At 34.4% G+C, this 19,087-nt stretch overlaps 1 protein-coding gene across 1 annotated transcript in view; it reads right to left on the bottom strand.

Moving 5' to 3' along the window:
• Window positions 1–1,082: 1,082 nt before the first annotated feature.
• Window positions 1,083–19,087, bottom strand: part of LOC132155069 (phospholipid phosphatase-related protein type 5-like) — a 35,288-nt gene continuing 17,283 nt past the window's right edge. Inside the window, exons 2-6 of the mRNA XM_059563846.1 lie at window positions 17,534–17,666; window positions 13,026–13,276; window positions 9,602–9,778; window positions 3,982–4,116; window positions 1,083–1,819 (exon numbers count right to left, since the gene is read on the bottom strand). Coding sequence (XP_059419829.1) covers window positions 1,790–1,819; window positions 3,982–4,116; window positions 9,602–9,778; window positions 13,026–13,276; window positions 17,534–17,666 — 726 coding nt within the window. The 3' untranslated portion in view covers window positions 1,083–1,789. The remainder of the gene's footprint in view (window positions 1,820–3,981; window positions 4,117–9,601; window positions 9,779–13,025; window positions 13,277–17,533; window positions 17,667–19,087) is intronic.

The raw sequence follows: 19,087 nt of genomic DNA, 5'->3' as shown, positions 1-19,087 counted from the left end.
TTCTTTTTCACAAGAAAAATTCCTTTTACTACTTGGGTTTTGGGCATCAAATCCTTTTGTAAGCCAAATATGAAGGATATAACCTATACTGCAAACTAACTTTTTAAAAGCTTGTTGAAAAAAAAAAATCTCTTAGGAAAAACAAAATCTTAGAGTGAAGTTGAGTTACCTCATTACTTTCATGACTGGAACATAATCTCAAACGTATATATTCTTAACACATACCAATGTGCATTTCACTAGAAATAACCCTGAATTAAAGCCAGTGTGCAGGTAATGCAGTAGCTCTTTCAGAATAATTGTAAATTCACTTTATATTGCACTTTCACAATCACAAAATCTTTTACAAAAAGTGCTTTACAAAACCCTCAGTGAGCCAGCCAAACACTCTTCAAAAAGTTATATGCACAAGCTTTCCATAATAAAAGCATCAACTAATGAGACGAACACTGGTCATGAAAGGGATCAGGATGTTCTGTAGTACTACTACTACATGAGTAGTAGTGAGATGAATTGGATAAATGATTTGCATCATTAGGAGACATGGTATTTAATGTATTCAAGCATGAATTTGAAAATCAAATCTCTTCATTGGCCAGTGAGAGATCAAACATATGCTCAGTATAGTTAAAAAAAAAACACTCCACAGAATGTAAATTCAACCAAACACTGCAAAACTCTCTTTCTTTCCATGTCTAGCTCTCTCTCTTTCACAGGTACAGGTATTATTCCAGCTCTGTCAAGAAAATAAACGGCCTTGTCTAAGCCACCAGAGACTGCGTTCTCACAGAGGCGACATCAGGGGCAGACTCACAAATAAGCACACACACATACACACGCACTTGCAACGTTAAAGCACAAAAAGTGATCCTTCACCTAGCAGCCTCTTTGGGCAAAAGCCTAAGCATCTAATCTTTGTGAGTCTTGTAATCAATTGCACAATTAATTCACAATTAAATACATAATCTGCTCTGCCATAATGACACCAAAATCAATCATTATTTCTGCTTATAACCTCATGGCCACATCAGACCTGTGAAATAAAAAATAAAGTTTTTTTTTTTTAGTTTATTGAGACCATGTATTTGCTAGTATATTCATATACATTTCTGAAAAACTGAACAAAAAAATTGATGACTCATCCTGTACTACACTGGGTTTTGACCAATCAGATGCTCGCTAGAATGAGAATGTCCCTCCCACAATACTGTTTCCACTAGCAATTAGCAAATCATAACTAAACCTTACTGGGGATTTAAACATGCTTTAAAATACATAGAATAATCTGATGCAACACTGAAAAAGTCTGCTTCTCTGAAAAATGTGTTGTGTTGATGTTATATGTTATGGCAGGCAGAAAAGAAAAGAATTACAAATCTAGCATCAGACCAAATCATAGAAGAACCTGATTTCTATGAGAATCAACAGCAATTCTTCTTGTCAGGCAGAAACCTCTTGTAAATTCAGCAATGGACTCACAGTTGTAAATAGTACATCAGGATATGTTATACATTATACATTTCATATGACATCATGTTGCATTTTCTCATTCACTCCATACCCTGTATATTCAACCACAAAAAATGCCAACAGTAATATGTTTGAATAAAAGTAGGGATAACAAAAAATGGGGTTAAAAGGAGTACATCAAGGTATAGATTTGTATTTATTTTTTTGACACTTAAAAATGGAAGTGTAAAAATTGCACAGGCATTGCACACAAAATAAAAAGATGCATTGGAGAGCAGCAACATTATCCACAGCATTCTGGCTTGTGGGCTTTTCACTGTCATGTGATCTCAGCATAGGTGATGGGATTCTGAAAATCAAACAAAAAATGCAGTTTAATATCTAGGCCAATTACATCAAACTCATTTGTTGTCTGAATCTGTTAAATTAATTTAAAAACATTAAAATACAATTTATGCATACGATCATTTCAATATGAGGTATTTAATATGACATCCTGACCATGTTTTTGATGTCTGAAATAAAATATTTCTCAGCATAAGCTCTGAAATGTTATTGTTGTTTTTTTCAGCTGAAAAAACAATCTAAACCATATGAAACCAACGTGACTAAAATATTACATTGCTAAGAATTTGGTACTTGTTTTATACTTTCGGTGTTTCAGACTCCAGTAGTGTTAAAGTCACTGCAGCATAAGTTGCTTTTCTACCTCTCCATTTCATTGCAAAGTTAAAGACCTAGCACACACTTTTTTTAAGGCTGTAGAGATAAGTAATAACTACCTTAAAGATTAATGACGTAGCCTTAAAATAACCAAGTGTGGCATTTGCAGGTGCACATTGTATGTCTTTGGCTTACATGTAATCTTGATGAACTGCCTCACGGAGCCCCTGAGCTCAACCTTATATGAATCGAAAAATGAATCCTGGGAAGTCATATTGAACAATTAATCAAAGATGGGCAAGACTCCTGTTGATTGTGATGCATAATGGACTTCAAAGACATCTGCTACCAGACTGTGGGTTCATGACCCCAAGGGGACCAATACTTGTTAGAAACAATCAGCAGTGTATATCTGATCTGTGGACAGTGAGGTACTGTATAAACATTAGTCAGTGGATGATATTGAGGATGGAAGGTGAATTGGGAAACATGGGATTTAAAATCATATTCATGTAAACCAGTAAATAAACAACAACAATAAAAAAGGTGTGCAAGCATAATCCAACGTTTTCATTCAGAAGCAGCATGTAGACATGATATATTCAGCTAGATGTGGCTATTTTGTCAGAGACTGGAAGATAAACCCACTGACTTACTCTGATCTCTTGTGACACAGATAAAAGAAATTCCTGCCTGAGGCAAAGCAGCTGAATGAAGAAAATACTGAAAAGAAATAATGGGATTTACTAGGGAAGAATATTTAACATTCAGAACATAATATTCAGTATCCAAAGGCTGTTCAATGTGATGGCTGTAATCAAAAGTATTTTATTATTCTATAAAAGTAACTGAAGTGAAATGAGATTGAGTTCAGCACTCAAAAAAAGAAGCTAAAATGAGAGGACTGTTTATCAAACAGCTGCAATTCCTCAGGATTTCATCTCTGATTGCTGAAATCTTAAAGGCCCTTTACCAGAAATGTGTGTTACCATTTAAGGTTTTAAATTCATAGCCATACAGTAAGAGTTAAAATTTTAATGCTGCAAAAACTGCCAAAGGCAAAGTCATAAAATGGCCCACATAAAGCTAACGTGTTGTTAATTTTTCAAGTGCGGGTAAATGATCTTGTATGAGCCATATGTAAAAAGCTCATCTATATTAGAGTTAAGACCCTTCACACCAGGGAATATAATTATGATAACTATAAAACTCAAAGTCCACACCCACCACAACTGTAACAATACAGGCACAGAGGAACAATGTCGCTAGAATCAATTTCAGAATCAATTTCAGAACGATTTTCTCCAGCTGATGGATGAAAGAAAATAATAACAGCCAATCAGAATCCATCACCTTTAAAGAACTTGCACAAATTAATTGCAGCACGCACTTGAAATAAACAGAATGTAAATGTCCACTGGTGTTGATGTTATTATAGTTATCGTTACCAGTATTTTTACAGTTAATTTTGTACAGCCAAGACGAATATTTGGTGCACAAAAACTAGTGCGTTCAAGATTTTTAATTCGAATCTCCATTCTATCACACTGCGAAGAAAACTGGCCAACCAATCAGATATAAGTTTTTGGTCACATGCCCAGAGCTGCTGTTGTTTAATGAAACTACGACTTGGTGGCGCTTACGAATGGAATATTTTGCAAAGCGATAGTGAATATCAGAGAAAGAATCCAGAACCTGCTGTCTTGTGTCTTTATACTCTTGTATCTGGTGAATACAACCAAAATCTGAACAGCTGTTTGAAAATCTTCATTTACAACTTTTAAAAATATTTTTCACTCTGTGTTTTAGTATACATTCTAATAAACATGAATGCTTGTGTTTGAATACCTGGGATGCTATGTATTTCTCCATAGTGTGCTCCATGCTAGGCTGAGTGATCATGGGACCACTGGACACACATTCCTCCGGCGGTATCTCACTTAGTAAGGGCTTCCCTTTGAAATTCTTCACCACACACACCACCTAACACAAAAGTGCCCATAGGGAAAACAAAAGGAAAGAGGGAAAAAAGGGAAAAGAGGAAAGTTTTACACCTCTGAAAGGCTTTCTGTAGAACACATACACATATATGGCTTTTCTCAGGCTGTAAATTATGATTTATGTAAGTCTTGAAAGGGCAAAGATGCTCGCATGACTTGTTTCCCAAAGTAAAAAGGCTCTGTGCTCTTTTGGGAGGGAGGAAACATGCAAGTTCATGTCCTGGAGGAGATTCATCCATTATCGAACCAAAATGAGTACTTTCAGTGAGACATTACAGGCAATACTCTGCCTCTTGAAAGACTGCAGCATAGCACAAGAGAGTTTCAGCGGAGGACATCTTAGGGCGTTCTCCACTCCCAGAGTCTTGAACTAAACAGAAGGGCTCAACAATAAAGATGAAGCTGGGCCACTCTGAGAGGTTCTGTCACTCTTGTGAGAGTTTTGTTTGTTGATCACATACATTTTATACCTAATAAATAAAACCTTTTTTTTGTAATTTTTGTGACGTACTGAACATTGTTCAAAAGTTGGCTTAAATAGCTGTGATTTTATCCTAGCAGAAAGAATGACTGGTAACACTTTATTTAAATCATTTATAATGGATTATAAATAGTCTTAATGCACTAATTATGCCTTGTAATGCCCCTTATTATAACTATGGTTATATCAATTCATTCAGTGAAGAGTGAATATAGAAGTGAGTATGTTTGAATCACTAGTTTAGGTAACATTTTACAAAAAATATTATATTAGTAAGCATTAGTTAATGCATTAGTTAACATGAACTAACACTAAACAGTGCCCTTGTTAAGGGTTACTTAATTTTTTTTTAATATTAACTTACACAAATACTAATGCATGTCTTTACATTAACAGCTTAATTAGCTGGTGATTGTGATTTGACCAAGTACAACATGTTCCTGGATCAACATCCTTGTTGATCCTGAAACAGCATTCCAATCCACCAAACAGAAGTGAGGTATAAGTTTTCTAGAAATGTCATTTTTAGGCATACAGTCATGGTTAGATGCTTCTACACCCTTGTTATTCACCTATCATTTTCTTCTGATTTTAAGTATAAATTCTGGGTAGGGTTAGGTTTTTATTTTTGGACAGTAATGTTGATCCAGGATCAACAAAAGATATTGATCCAGGAACATGTCTTACTTTGCAAAATCACAGCAACCTACAGTAATTAGTTAACGTTGGTTAATGAATTAGTTTTCATAAACTAACAATGAACTACGCCTGTAAATAGCTTTATTTATTTAATTATTATTATTATTATTATTATTATTATTTTGTAATGCTAATTTATATTACATACGTTCATGTAGCAGCTAACACACAATGATGATCAATGCAAATTCACCATTTGGGCACTGATTTAGGTAATTGGTAAAAATTTAATTCTAAAGTGGAAATCATCTGAACATAAACTGACATGTTATTCATGCTTGTAGACTTTTTATTAATATAACTTGCTACGAAAAAGTATTTACAGTGGATATAAAAAAGAATCACCCATTTTAAAATAATCAAATTTTGTTGCTTTGCAGCCTGAATTGATGACAGACACAGTTTTTGTTTTATCCAGCTGTATTTACTCAGTGCAGCTTATAACATCCAAGTGAAAGGATGTTATAAGGGCCATTGTAAAAAAAAAAGAAAGAAAACAGGAGACAGGCATTTGCAAGAATATTGTAATACATTTACTTAAGCACAAACTGGTGTTCCCTTTTACTGCATCCTGGTGATGTGATGCATTATAAGATTTGATCTGACCATGAGTTTGATGGCTATATTCACCTTCCAACCTGCACCATCCCACCCAAACAACAGAAATAGGTCACTGCACATTTTGTACAGTATGACTACAGCACCACAGAAAATAGCCACGTTTCCACAAACTCACTCACAATGCTGTTATTCCTAATGTGTGGCGAGCAGGCATGAGCTGATGTGTGATCTTTCTCTAAAGCTCACAATGGGTTTCTCATCTTCACTGTGCATTCTTTACACAACAGTGTGCCTAGCACAGCACAGCACAAACTGTAGGGTTTTATTGAAGAGGAAGCTATACATGTGCCCTATTCTGTGCCCTGACCTAATTACCTAGACATTAATAAGATAGTTACCTACTAATTACCTAAACAGCCTTCAAACTGGCTGTTATTTAGCCTCTCATTTAAAAAAAACTTGACTTGACTCCAAAGAACTAGTTAATTACAGACTGATCTCGAATCTCCCTTTTATGTCCAAGATATTAGAAAAGGCAGTAGCCTCACAATTATATTCCTTCTTAGAGAAAAATGGTATCTGTGAGGGTTTCCAGTCAGGATTTAGACTGTATCATAGTACTGAGAATGCTCTCATTAGAGTTACAAATGAGCTGCACTTATCATCTGATTGTGGTTGTATTAATGCTACTGAATCTTAGTGCTTGGTTTGACACTAATGACCACAAAATTCTTTTGAATAGACTAGAAAACTTTGTTGGCGTTAGTGGAAGTTCATTAGCATGGTTCAAATCATAGTTATCTGACTGCCATCAATTCATAGCAGTGAATGAAGAGGTATCATCTCGATCACAAGTGCAGTATGGAGTTCCTCAAGGCTCAGTACTAGGGCCATTACATTTCATGCTTTACATGTTACCCCTGGGATATATGATCAGGAAACATGGTGTTAGCTTTCACTGTTATGCCAGGACAACTAGATGAGCCCCAGACACAGATCCTCAGTGAAGATCTTGACTCATAGACAGCCACCGGGACAAGGCCAAAGGTATAAGTTGAGTCTTCCAGCCTGGAATTGAACTGCTGGTTTCATCTGGCCAGAGGAGAACTGGCCCCCAAACTTTTTTTTTTCTCCCAAGGTTTTTTCTCCATTCTGTCACCAATGGAAATTTAATTCCTTGTCACTGTCGCCCCTTGCTTGCTTAGTTGTGGACACTTAATATCCAGCGATATCGTCGACTTGATTTCAAGTTTTCCTTTCTCTTTGGAGTGTTACAAGCTGTTCATGAATAGATAAGATCCCTAAAGTTGCAAAGACTAAAATCTCAAACCCAAAGAGATATTCTTTATAAAAGTTAAGACTCAACCACGCCCTCCTAAAACTGCTCATTTAAACACGCCCCCACATGTCTACATCATTTTGTGGGAAGATTTGCATAATGCCGCCCAAATGTTCATGCAAAGAAAGAAGGTGTAACTTTGATTCTCACTATAGTATTGTTACTGCCACTGCCATGTTGTGGAGACGCTGTGCGTTTCGTTGTGGAAGCGAAACTAATTTTTGTGGCCTTCCAAAAGAGAACACGACTAGAAATCAGTGGCTAAGTTGTATTTACAACACTGTTCCAGAACAGTTCAACCCAAATATTCAGATGTGTGCAGCGCATTTTATGGAGGACTGTTTCCTGATCCTGGGAGAGTAGACTACAATGCTGGCTGTTCTGACTCACAGACTGTAAGTACGTTTTCAAATTTAAAGAATTTGCCACTGCTGGTTCAAATGCGAGTTTTTAGCAGTGTAGAGTAGTGCTTGTTGTTTGTAATTTCTCTGATCACAAATTCAAACATGATTTTATGTTTACATGGCGCGATAGAACGCAACATGTAAAAATACAGTATAAGTAAGTATAATATGTAATTATGTCCCCACTGGATGCAACAAATGCTTTGTTTGAAATGGGTTTTATTGGTTTTGTCTCATTGCACCGGTGTTCTGATGATTTGTTCTACCCTGTCAGGTTTTGCTACTTCTCACTTAAACAGATAGCAGCATAATTCGGAAGCAAAATCCTTTATTAACATACACCTACCCCAACCCTAACCCTTACAGTAAGATAAATACAATGTTGGTAGCATAATCTGATAGGTAGCATTATTTGTTAGAACACCAGGATGTGGCATCATGGTATGTTAAGGGACATAACATTTCTGTCACACACTTGAGGAATTTGGCTGATCACAATGCACTGGATAGCTGGCCTATCAGATCACACCTTGCTTTTCAGACTGATGAGCTTTGTAAAAATCAAAGGCACTTTCAAGTCTATGAGGCATTTAAACAGAAATTTTTAGTATGTATTTTTGTTATACCACTGTTAAATTATTCAGTACTATGAGGTATGTTATGTATAATTTGTCTACATTCTCTGACGGGCATTTTCAAGCTTTTGATGTTCCCCACTTCCCAAACATTGCTTAGAAATGTCTGACTGATAAAGTTATATAAGACCAGACTAAACAGCAGTTCCAACATATTATTTTAGTTTTTATTTTAGTATGTCTCATCATTGGTAACTTCTTAGGCACCTAGATTTGTGCATATCAGGTTATATCCTTTATATAATTTTGTTTGCATGTTTTATGAATCACAACATAAGAAAACTCAAAAGCAACAATGTTGCATAATACTATTATACTATACATTATCCATATTACATACACTACTGTTTAAAAGTTTGGGGGTCAGTACTTTTTAAAGTAATAATCATAATAATAATAATTAATACTTTTATTCAGCAAAGATGTGATAAATTAATCAAAAGTGACATTAATCACTTTCACTGTTACAAAAACATTCTTTTAACATTCAAATAAATGCTGTTATTTTGCACTTTTAATGAATCAAAGAATTCAGAATAATGGTTCCTACAATAATATTAATCAACACAACTTTTGTCACGTTAATGAACTTTTGTTCCCTTATTTGGTCGCCTTCCTTTTCTTGTTTTAGTTAATTGATTGATCCCCACCTGTCTCCAGTTCCCTCATTACCTTCTGTGTGTTTAAATACCCGTTCTGTTCAGTTCCTCCTCGTCTGTGATTATATGTGTAAATGTGTCAAAGCTGTATGTGAGTGTTAATCTGAATGTATACTGAATGTATGTAAATATGACTTGTATGTAAATGCTGTAATTTGTATTGTATCCTAACCTATTGTCTGTTATTCTCCTTCGTTTTCTTTAGTAAACTCCTCATTTGTTCCATATCCTCCTCGAGCACTTAGTCTTTCGTTTAGCACTACCTCAATTTGTAACAACTTTCAACATTGATAATAATAATAATAATAATACATGTTTCTTGAGCACAGCATATTAGAATAAATTCTGAAGAATCGTGTGATACTGAAGACTGTGGTAATGACTGCTATAAATTAACCTTTGCCATCACAGAAATACATTACATTTTAAAATATATTATTATTGAAAACCGTTATTTTAAATTCTAATAATATTTCACAATATTACTGTATGTTTGATCAAATAATTGCAGCCATAATAGACTTCTTCCAAAATTATTTAAAAAATTGGACCCACCCCAACATTTATGTATAGTCTGTATTGCTGTAATTAAACATATCATTAAAAGCATCTTTATAAAATAAGCGCAAACAAGTATGCATATGAACTGCATTTGAATGTTTACTATTAGTGTGTCAGAAGTGAACTCACCATAAAGACAGCAATGGCTCCTCCGATGATGAAGCCAGCAATGACATCAGACCAGTGGTTGCGGTACTCCGCCACTCGATTAATCCCAGTTAGGAAGGCCAGACAAATGAGCCCCAGAGAGAGCACTGGCTTGGCCAGCCGTGTCCCTTTGGCCTTCACCGAGCATGTGATGTACATCTGAGGAAAAACAGAGCACTCTGTAATAGATCTTCATCCTAACAGCTGTGTAAATGCTTTTCATAGCTCAATCATTCCCTGCTCAGATGTGGGCATATTTGTCTGAAAACACGGGTTTCAGTTTAACTGTTTTTAAACAGTGGCTTTTACAATAATAAACTGCACACATGCACCAATTACACTGTTCAGTAAACATTTGTAGTGTTTGTATATTTGTAATGAAATACATATCTACATATATTGTTTCATTTATCCCAGACATTGGCATTGACTGGAAGAGTGGCATTTGAAGGCTACCTGCTTGGCTTTTATCCTGAATCAAGCCTTAGGGGAAAGAGGAAAGGTGGGGGGTGGCATTCATCTCACTGTGAGGATTTGATCAAGTACAACTATTAATGTCTTGAGCAAGGAGCACCAGCAGCATTCAGAAAGATGGCCTTTTCATTCTACCAAGCTTCCTTTTAATTGTTCCCAAGGAAGCTCACATTTTATAGGTCTAGGGATACACTGATTAAAATGCTGACCAATGAGATAAGCTGATGATTCTTTCCATGTTATGGCCAATTAATGATAAATGGCCGATACTAAAAACTCAAACTCAAGTGAATAATTTTAAATGTTGCAAGTGATTTAGGCTTCACAACTTCATAATGTACAGTATGGAAAATGCATATTAATATTTGAATTACATTACATTTAACAGTTTTACTAAATTATTAGTGATGCTTTTAGAGATTAACTTTAAGTGAGCATTAGATGATGCCAAAGATAATCTAAATGTAATATTAAGTGTAAGCATGTGCAATTAAATATCCAATATCATATAATAACAATAATTTCCAAAATCAAATATATAACCAATGCGTAAACAAACCAGGGTTTTTGCATTTTTTTAGAACAAGTAAAGAAAATATTCTCATCTTCAAACATCATCTCATATTTAAACAAAAATAATCAGATAATTTTAAGACTTGCAGAAACCCTGAAATTACTTCCTCGTTTTTATCTAATTCAAAACTCAAATTTTTTAACAAAAAAAGCAGATATGAAGTTTTGAATAAGATGAGCTATAGATGCAAACTTTGTCAGTGTTCTGACATATTCTATAGCTTCCAAATTTGTGCTACACAGGACAAAGACAACAGGAAATGGGATTGGAACAAGGGTGAATGAGTAAATAGTGACAGATTTAATATTTTCATGTGGAATGCCATTTTGATATTCCATCACATGTATAATGAGATAATTAAGTAATAGAACAGCCGTTAGGCATGCTGGATCTATTGATTCTCCTCCAAACCTCTAACTCTGTTACACAATTCCATTTGCAAAGGAGAGATGAAAAACTAAATCTGTCTATAGGGAAACTATTAATTTTATTATTGTCATAGTGTCACGCTATGCTACTGTGAGGAGTAGGAAGCGAGGAGACGAGGAGTTGACTTCAGACAAAGAAACTTTAATAATATTTGCAGAACCAGGAATTCACACATGGTGGGGAAAGACAAAATTCAATACCGGACAGAGAACAAAGAATAGGAAACACTTTAAATAAACACTTTAAATTGCACAAAATGCGGTGTATATTAACTTGTGACATTGCCTAACGTCTAATGGATTTGACTCTGTATTTTTTTTTAGATGCATTTCTACAAACCTCTGGATGAATCATAAATCAGGGCTGCTAAATTCTGCTCCTGGAGGGACAATAAACTACAGAGTTTAGCTCCAATATACCTGCCTGGAAGTTAGTTAGTAATCCTGACTTAAAGACCTTTAGAGATCTAATGGAAAATTAAAATATTTTTATTATTTTTATATATTTTTAAAATACATTTACAAATACAAAAAAACAGCTTTTTATGCTAATAAAAAGTGGTACCATTAAAAAAAACATGTTATGAAGCCTTGGATCAATACCTTGGTAGAGCAAGTGAGGCAAAGCACAGTTGAAAGTTGAAGTAAAAAATTTAAATCTAATTGAGAGAAAACAAATGCACACTCACTTAAGCATAGGCTATTTATTCTCCAACATTTCAGCTAGTATTCATTTACACACTCACTTAAGCATAAGTTAGTTATTCTACAATGTACCCCCACAAGGTACCTTGACAACGGCTACTAGCCAAAGGTTGGATAATACAAGTGCATCTCAAAAAAATTTAATATCATGGAAAAGTTCTTTATTTTTTGTAATATAATTAAAAGAGAAAACAAATTTTTTTATTAAAACAAAAAAAAAACTCTTGATATATTTCAATTTGTGTGCAATGAATCCAGAATATAAGAATATTTGCTTTATTTATTAAATTACAAAAAATAAAGACCTTTTACAAGATATTCAATTTTTTTGAGATGCACCTGTAAATTGCCTATGCTTAAGTGATTGTGCAGCTGTTCTCTTTCAGTTGGATCAATACCATATCATATATGGCTTTTTTCATCAGGATTTGAAGGGGTGTTGGAGCAAAATCAAAAAGCTCTTTATAAAATCTTAAATCGGACAACAATTTTACAAGATAAGCATAATCAAAATGTCAGTTTGAATAATCAGTAATGTACAGACTAAATATTAAGAAGGACACACTGCCCTCATACATTAAAGATACTGTGCTTTCATAAAGTCTACCAAGCACCACTTGCACAAGCCATGCATATTTATTTTATACATCATATCATATCACAGTAAGCTTTTTAATTATTGTTTTATTTTTCTCTGAGCTCTATATATAAATGTCATGGTGTGGTGCGGGAGAGAAACATGTAACAAGGAAGATGATGATACAAAGTTTTTAATATTCCACATAGGGGAAATCCATAGGGAGAAGGCAGAAACACACATACACATCGACAAGACCGAACACCCAAACACTGAATTTATAAAGCAAATGTTATTGACAGACACACCAGAACATAATGACACAATTAACATGGGACACGGAACTCATGAAGGGGAAAACACAACATAATGAGTCCAGGGGCATGACAATAATTTTTAGCAATAATAGATTAGTGTCATAATTTAGTTTGGAATTATCGGTTTCTACCTTTGGTTTGACCCTTATTTAGTACAGGCTGTATTTTTAATTAATTTGTGCAAACAGCCTTTATTAATTGCAAGATTGAAAAAAAAGCATTGGACCAGGTTTGTATTAAATGTATTTTTTGCTGTTAAAAAATTAATTAGAATGAATCAGTTTGACTCGTCTCTTGCTTTTGTGTATATGTATATGTCTAGTTTACTCACAGCAATATAAAGAGCTGCATAAACACTGATGGCCGCCTCTTTGGATGGGAAGGATTTGCGAGCTTGTAAGATATCATCTTCTTTGCCTGTGCAGGCTTCCTGTTGGTTGATGAAACGCACCACCTGTTGGCACCCCAGTGCTGTGTAGTTGGGTTTGCACACCGTCAGGAAGTATGGAGACAGATTTCCTGTTACCACCTGCCCGGCATTTACATAGATATCTGTGGCAAAGAGGCCAAATGCGTACACACCTGGAGGAACACAAAGACAAAAATCTAGGATTTCAGTCTTGCATATGGAATTAAGATTTTAAGATTTAGAAGATTAAGATTTTAAGATTTTATGTCTTCTAAAGAAGTCCTACTGTATATGTTCATCAAGGCTGCATTTATTTGATAAAAAAATAATGTCAAAACACCACTATTGTGAAATATTATTTTCTATTTTTATATATTTCAGAATTGAATTTATTCTTCTGAGGGCAAAGCAGAATTTTCAGCAGCCATAACTCCAGTCTTCAGTGTCACATGATCCTTCAGAAGTCATTCTAATATGCCTATTTGGTGCTAAAGATTTTTTGTGCTGCTTAATATGTTTGTGTTAATCGTAATACACCTCTTACAAGATTTTTTTTCAGGATGAATATAAAGTTTAAAAAAACGACTGGCTTCGTCACTAAGTTATTTTAAACGAAAATTGAAAGCACTTGAATTAGCGTTTGGCGCTGAATAATTAAGCTAAAGCTAGAGTTATTTTTTTTTATTTCTAACATTTGTTGTTGTTGGTCAATGTGTGTCAGAAAGTTAATACTGTGTAATTTCTATTTAGAGATAGTACAGCACATTGGCCAACATTAAGCTTTTTTAACTGTGGTATATAAAAAAAAGAAAAGAAAAGAAAAGAAAAGAAAAGAAATATAAATATTTTGTAACAAATGTCACTTTTGATTAATATAATGTGTCATACTGACCTAAATTTTTTGAAAGGTAGATTACATACTGGTCAAGTGGGATGATTAATTGCACATAATTTTCTTCATAATTAATGTAATGCTTATCCTTAAAAAAAAAGGAAACTAATCCTGAAAATCTGAGTGATGCCAAACTGTAATCACATCATGGAAAATGACAGCCCATTCCGTGCTTGGATGAGGCTACATCATTTTTACAACCAAAATATAAGCAAAAAAGCAGAGGAATGGGGCTCAAATCTTAATGTAAGTGTGGGCAGCTTTGTCACATTGAATGTTTTCTATGAACAGAGCTTGGAGAAGCAGCAGACTGAAAGTATAGTTTACAATGAGCACTACCACTGTCAGTTTACTCACACAGCTCCTCCATCAGCCCCCACATTAACAAACTTATTCTTTATGCTCCAGAGGACTACATTTTTAACCAGAAATCTAATGTGGCAAAGCAATGAATTTCTGTTGAGATATTCTCAAGACAAAATGCAAGAGTAGTCATATGGTTCATAAAACTACATGATTGCACACTTAAACTGAGAGGAGTAGCATAACAGACAAGACAGTGAATTTACTGTGCTGAAATAATGCAGCAACTACAACATCTCTCTGACACTTACTGCATTACACTTACAGTATTTCTTTCAGGATGAACCCAATAAAGGTTTATGCTAAGGAAAAGTTTTTTTTTTTTTTTGTAGGTTATGTTCTAAATGCTATATTGTGGAAGATGGAGCAGACTACCACAATCTAGTATACTTTACTAAAACTATACAATATTGCTTCACCACTGCAATTCAGACAAGTGAATCAGTTCTTTAACATGTATAACACAATGTAACAAAGAATTGTTTCGGTTAAATTTTTATGGTCCTTCTCTAATTCCGTGTTGTTAATTATAATTGCACTGTATATTTTTACCTAGCTTCAATATTTTGGTAAATATTTAGGTCAGGTAAATTTCATTTATTTTTCATTTTGTTATTAATTATGAAACACTGGATTAGTACAGATACGTTTTTGTACAATATTTTTTATTATTTTATAAATGTTATTATATATATATATATATATATATATATATATATATATAATTTTTTTTTTTTTTTGGCTTATTTTGGCTTATTTTGGTTTTGCAAGGATGGGAACATTCTATGAATTTCTGTAACATTTTGGAATAATGCTTTCTAGATAATTTCAGAACATTGTGGGACTAGTCATAAAAGTCAAAAATCATCCAGTGTACACTTTTCGGATGACTCACTTATGGTAACTGTTTATGTTAAACTGTTGTTAGCTAGTATTATGGATATGCCATGTAATTTTCACTCACTCCGAGAGTGCTCCACTATCGTTCCATCACAAGCACAGTTAATGCCAACAGCCATTGATAATTTAACTGCATTTTATCATGAATTCACGCATTAAACATCAATAGCTAGCTTGACAGATATGTGGATCACTCAAATCAGAAGGAAGGTGAAGAATTTCTGTCACCGATGGAGTTTTGGTTCCTTGCCACTGTCACCTTTGGCTTGCTTAGTTGGGGATGCTTGTCTGATTGCACAGACACTACTGCAAGAGAGCTGAACTGGTTGATGACATCACTGAATCATCACTGAACTGACTTTAGCTTTAGGAAAAATGACTCATTGTTATTGTCCCCTTGCATTACTGAAAAAGTACTTTCCTGTTTGACACTGTAAATCTGCTTTGACACAATCAGTATTATATAAAGCGCTAAACAAATAAAGGTGACTTGACTTGGATGACGGTAATGGACGTATGCGGGAGGTTATAGGCTATCTCAAGCATGTTTGTTTGTAGCATGTGGATACTCAATATTGATTGGATGAATTCTCATTTTAAACAGTTTATTGTAAAAGTAGTTAAGGTGTGATCACGCCATATCATAATTACCATGATTGTGAGATACCAACTTGTGAAAAGCGTTCACATCCTCGTAGAAATCGTAATCATAATCGTAATCAGAGTTTTCTGAGAGCTAACTGCAAAACTGCTTAAATAACTGCTTATCTACATTTTACTATTGGAAATGCCGCCATTTTTCTCTGGTTTCGTGCCAGGCGCAGTGGTCACATGGTACAAGCCATTGCTCTCTGTAAAAATAAGTTCTACGAGGACGTGAATGCTTTTTACAAGTTGGAATCTTGAATTTACGGTAATTACAATATAGCGAGAAAGCACCTATAGTTCCGAGTCCAAGGGTGTGAACATAGTGGTACAAGTTGTAGCCCTTAGAAAACATACAAATCACACACACATAGAAACATTTAGGAGTGCAGAAAATAATTTTCAACGCTGTCCTTTGATTTATCTGCTTAAAAAATGGAAAAGTTACAGCATATTCTTTCTGTTTCTGAAGTAACTACAACCCTCACCTTCACTGTAGTAGAGAGACGCTGCACAGACAAATGAGTTAAACAGTCATTTAATATAGAAGTGGGTTAATTGTAGTGTTCCAATAAACCATGTTAAAACTATTTTTCTAGTATTGTGTATTTATTTTTTGTTTAATATAAGTTCTGAACAGAACTTTGTGATATTTCAAAACATACGGAAATCATTGTGATCATTGAATGCTTAGAGTGCGAAGAACAAATTGTTGCCGCTCCAATACACCCACTCTGCTCTGTACACGTTAAGAGATTATCAAAATGGTTGAATGCATTCAAAAACTGAATTTCTAAGCTTTAAAATGGTACATAGTCATGTATATCTATAGTTATGAATTATACAAAAAAATATCTAGAATAGACAGAAACATGCTTGCTAATATTTTATTTGCCAAGTGTTCAATAAAGCTCTCCAAATGATTTATTCAAATCATGGGTTTAGGTATTATTTACATAAGAACGATGCAATGGATTACATTGGCTATTTTGATTATTCCATTATTTTGGACTTTTTTATTTTTGGGTGAGAATCTGCTGTAAATAATGATGTGCTATTTTCCACGATCTATGCCTGTTTTATGAAATTGCGAAAGAAAACGCCACGTGAAAGATATAGTGTTTTGTTGTTGTTTATTTATTTGTTTGTTTGTTTCATTATTCATTTTGTGTTTTGTTTGTTTATTTTATTGATAATTTTCTTTGCTGCATCTCACTTGCACCTGTCTGGTTATAGCTCTATGCGGAATATCTCTGGATCTAATTGATGTATTGTGTTAAATGTTGGCTCTTTTTAATCGGGAGAATTAAAAAGTAATAATTCTGTGCCATTTTTCAAGTTCTATGCATATTTCATGAAGTTATAATCTAATATGAAAAATAATTACATACATAAGCTAAGTTTCTAAGCTTTAAAGTGATACCTATTTTGTGTTATTCCATTCAGTGGTTGCTTAGTAATTTGATGATGATTTTTAATTTTTTTCTTGGGGCGGGACACCTCAGGAACCTCAGTTTCTCTGTCCCACATAAGAAACTCGCAAGTACTGTATGTGTGTCTGACATCTCAGTTTTCTAAGTCTAAGTCTACATTTGCACTAATTAGTGCACATCTGTCTGTGAAGACATACCAAGAAAACGAAATGTCCTTCGGACCAGAGGGTTGAGATAACAACAGTCGCCCATCACAATGATCTTCTCTCGATTGTCCAGATCCTCTGAGACATACTGCAGCAAAAAGAGCACGGATTCTGTCACTGTAATCTGCAGACAAAAAAAAAACAAAAAACAAATCAAATAAGAGGAATTTAATGCTATACTTTTCTTTTGTAGACACTCTCTCTTCTCCCGCTTTATTGTTTTTTCATAGATCTTTACATAGAACTATAACCTAAATGAAGCTAAAATCTAATTATTTTGGCTTGAAGACAAAATCAGGCTGTATTTCGGCTATTTGTAACACAGGAACACGCATAAAGACCAATTCATGAACACAATGGATATGATTAGACGTTGATTTTGTGCCGGCCAGAAGCCAGTTCTCAGCAGGGTTTTGAACCTGATTTTGCCAAACTGTCAGGGTGCACCAGGGTCAAAATAAGCATAAAAAACACTTGCAATTAGTGCTGGATGGTTGTGAAAGAATAAAGTGTGTAAAGTGTGTGCGTGTGTGTGTGTGTGTGTGTGTGTGTGTGTGTGTGTGTGTGTGTGTGTGTGTGTGTGCGCATGCTTGTGTGTGTGTGCGCGTGTGTGTGTGTGTGTGTGTGTGTGTGCGTGCATGCGTGTGTGTTCGTGCGCGCGCATGTCTGTGTGTGTGTGTGCAAAAATAAACATTTTGCTTGCTTTCCTTCAGTGTTTGGCATAAATTTACTTTTAACTTTTAATTGTCAATATTTGTATGTCACATCACTTTAAAAAGGTCCAATTTGCACTCGAGTAAAATAGATTAGTATTATGAATTATACATGATGAACCTTTTAGAGGTAAAAAAAAAAAAAAAAAAAAAAAAGATGCCACTTTAAGGATACTGCCCCAGTGCTGAGTTGTTGTACCCCTAAAACTAAAATTTTTGCCCAAAAAAACCTTACATTCTAAAATGTGGCCTAGAGAGGATGAAACTAAGTGAAATTTATCATCATGGTGTTTTAGTTGTTAGTAACCCAGCAGCTAACAGTTTTGTTAACCCATTTTTGTCAACCCATTGATTCATCAAATAAATCAAAATAACTTTTTTTATTCTTATTCAACTACATAATGTAATTGTTCACTATGTACACTTCATGTTTTCTTAATACACGTAGAAACCTCAAAACAAAAAAACTAAACTATGGAGTCAATTTAAATTTAAAAAAAATTACGTTTTGCAAGAGAAAATAAAGTTTTGCAAACAAAAATTAAAGTATTGAGGAAAATAAATTTGCTTTTTGCAAACAAAAATTAAGAATTGCATAACATAAATGAAACTGCGCGAAAGCAATTATTTTGTAATACATATTTTCCATGGTCATATCTATTCATTTATTTGCAACGCTGCTTTTATTTTGCATGCCAGTCTAGTTTGAGCTTGCAATACCATTTTTCCTTTGCACTTCACTTTTGACGTGGGGGCGGAGTCAAGGGACGGGGGCGTGTACAACATGCCTCCCTGGAAGTGACGTCATCGGCCCGAGACGCAGAGCTCACTG

This window comes from Carassius carassius, chromosome 12 (assembly GCF_963082965.1).
Source record: "Carassius carassius chromosome 12, fCarCar2.1, whole genome shotgun sequence".
Taxonomy (NCBI): Eukaryota; Metazoa; Chordata; class Actinopteri; order Cypriniformes; family Cyprinidae; genus Carassius; species Carassius carassius.
The sequence above is the reverse complement of the archived record's forward strand: the minus strand, read 5'-3'. Positions and strand labels throughout refer to the sequence as shown.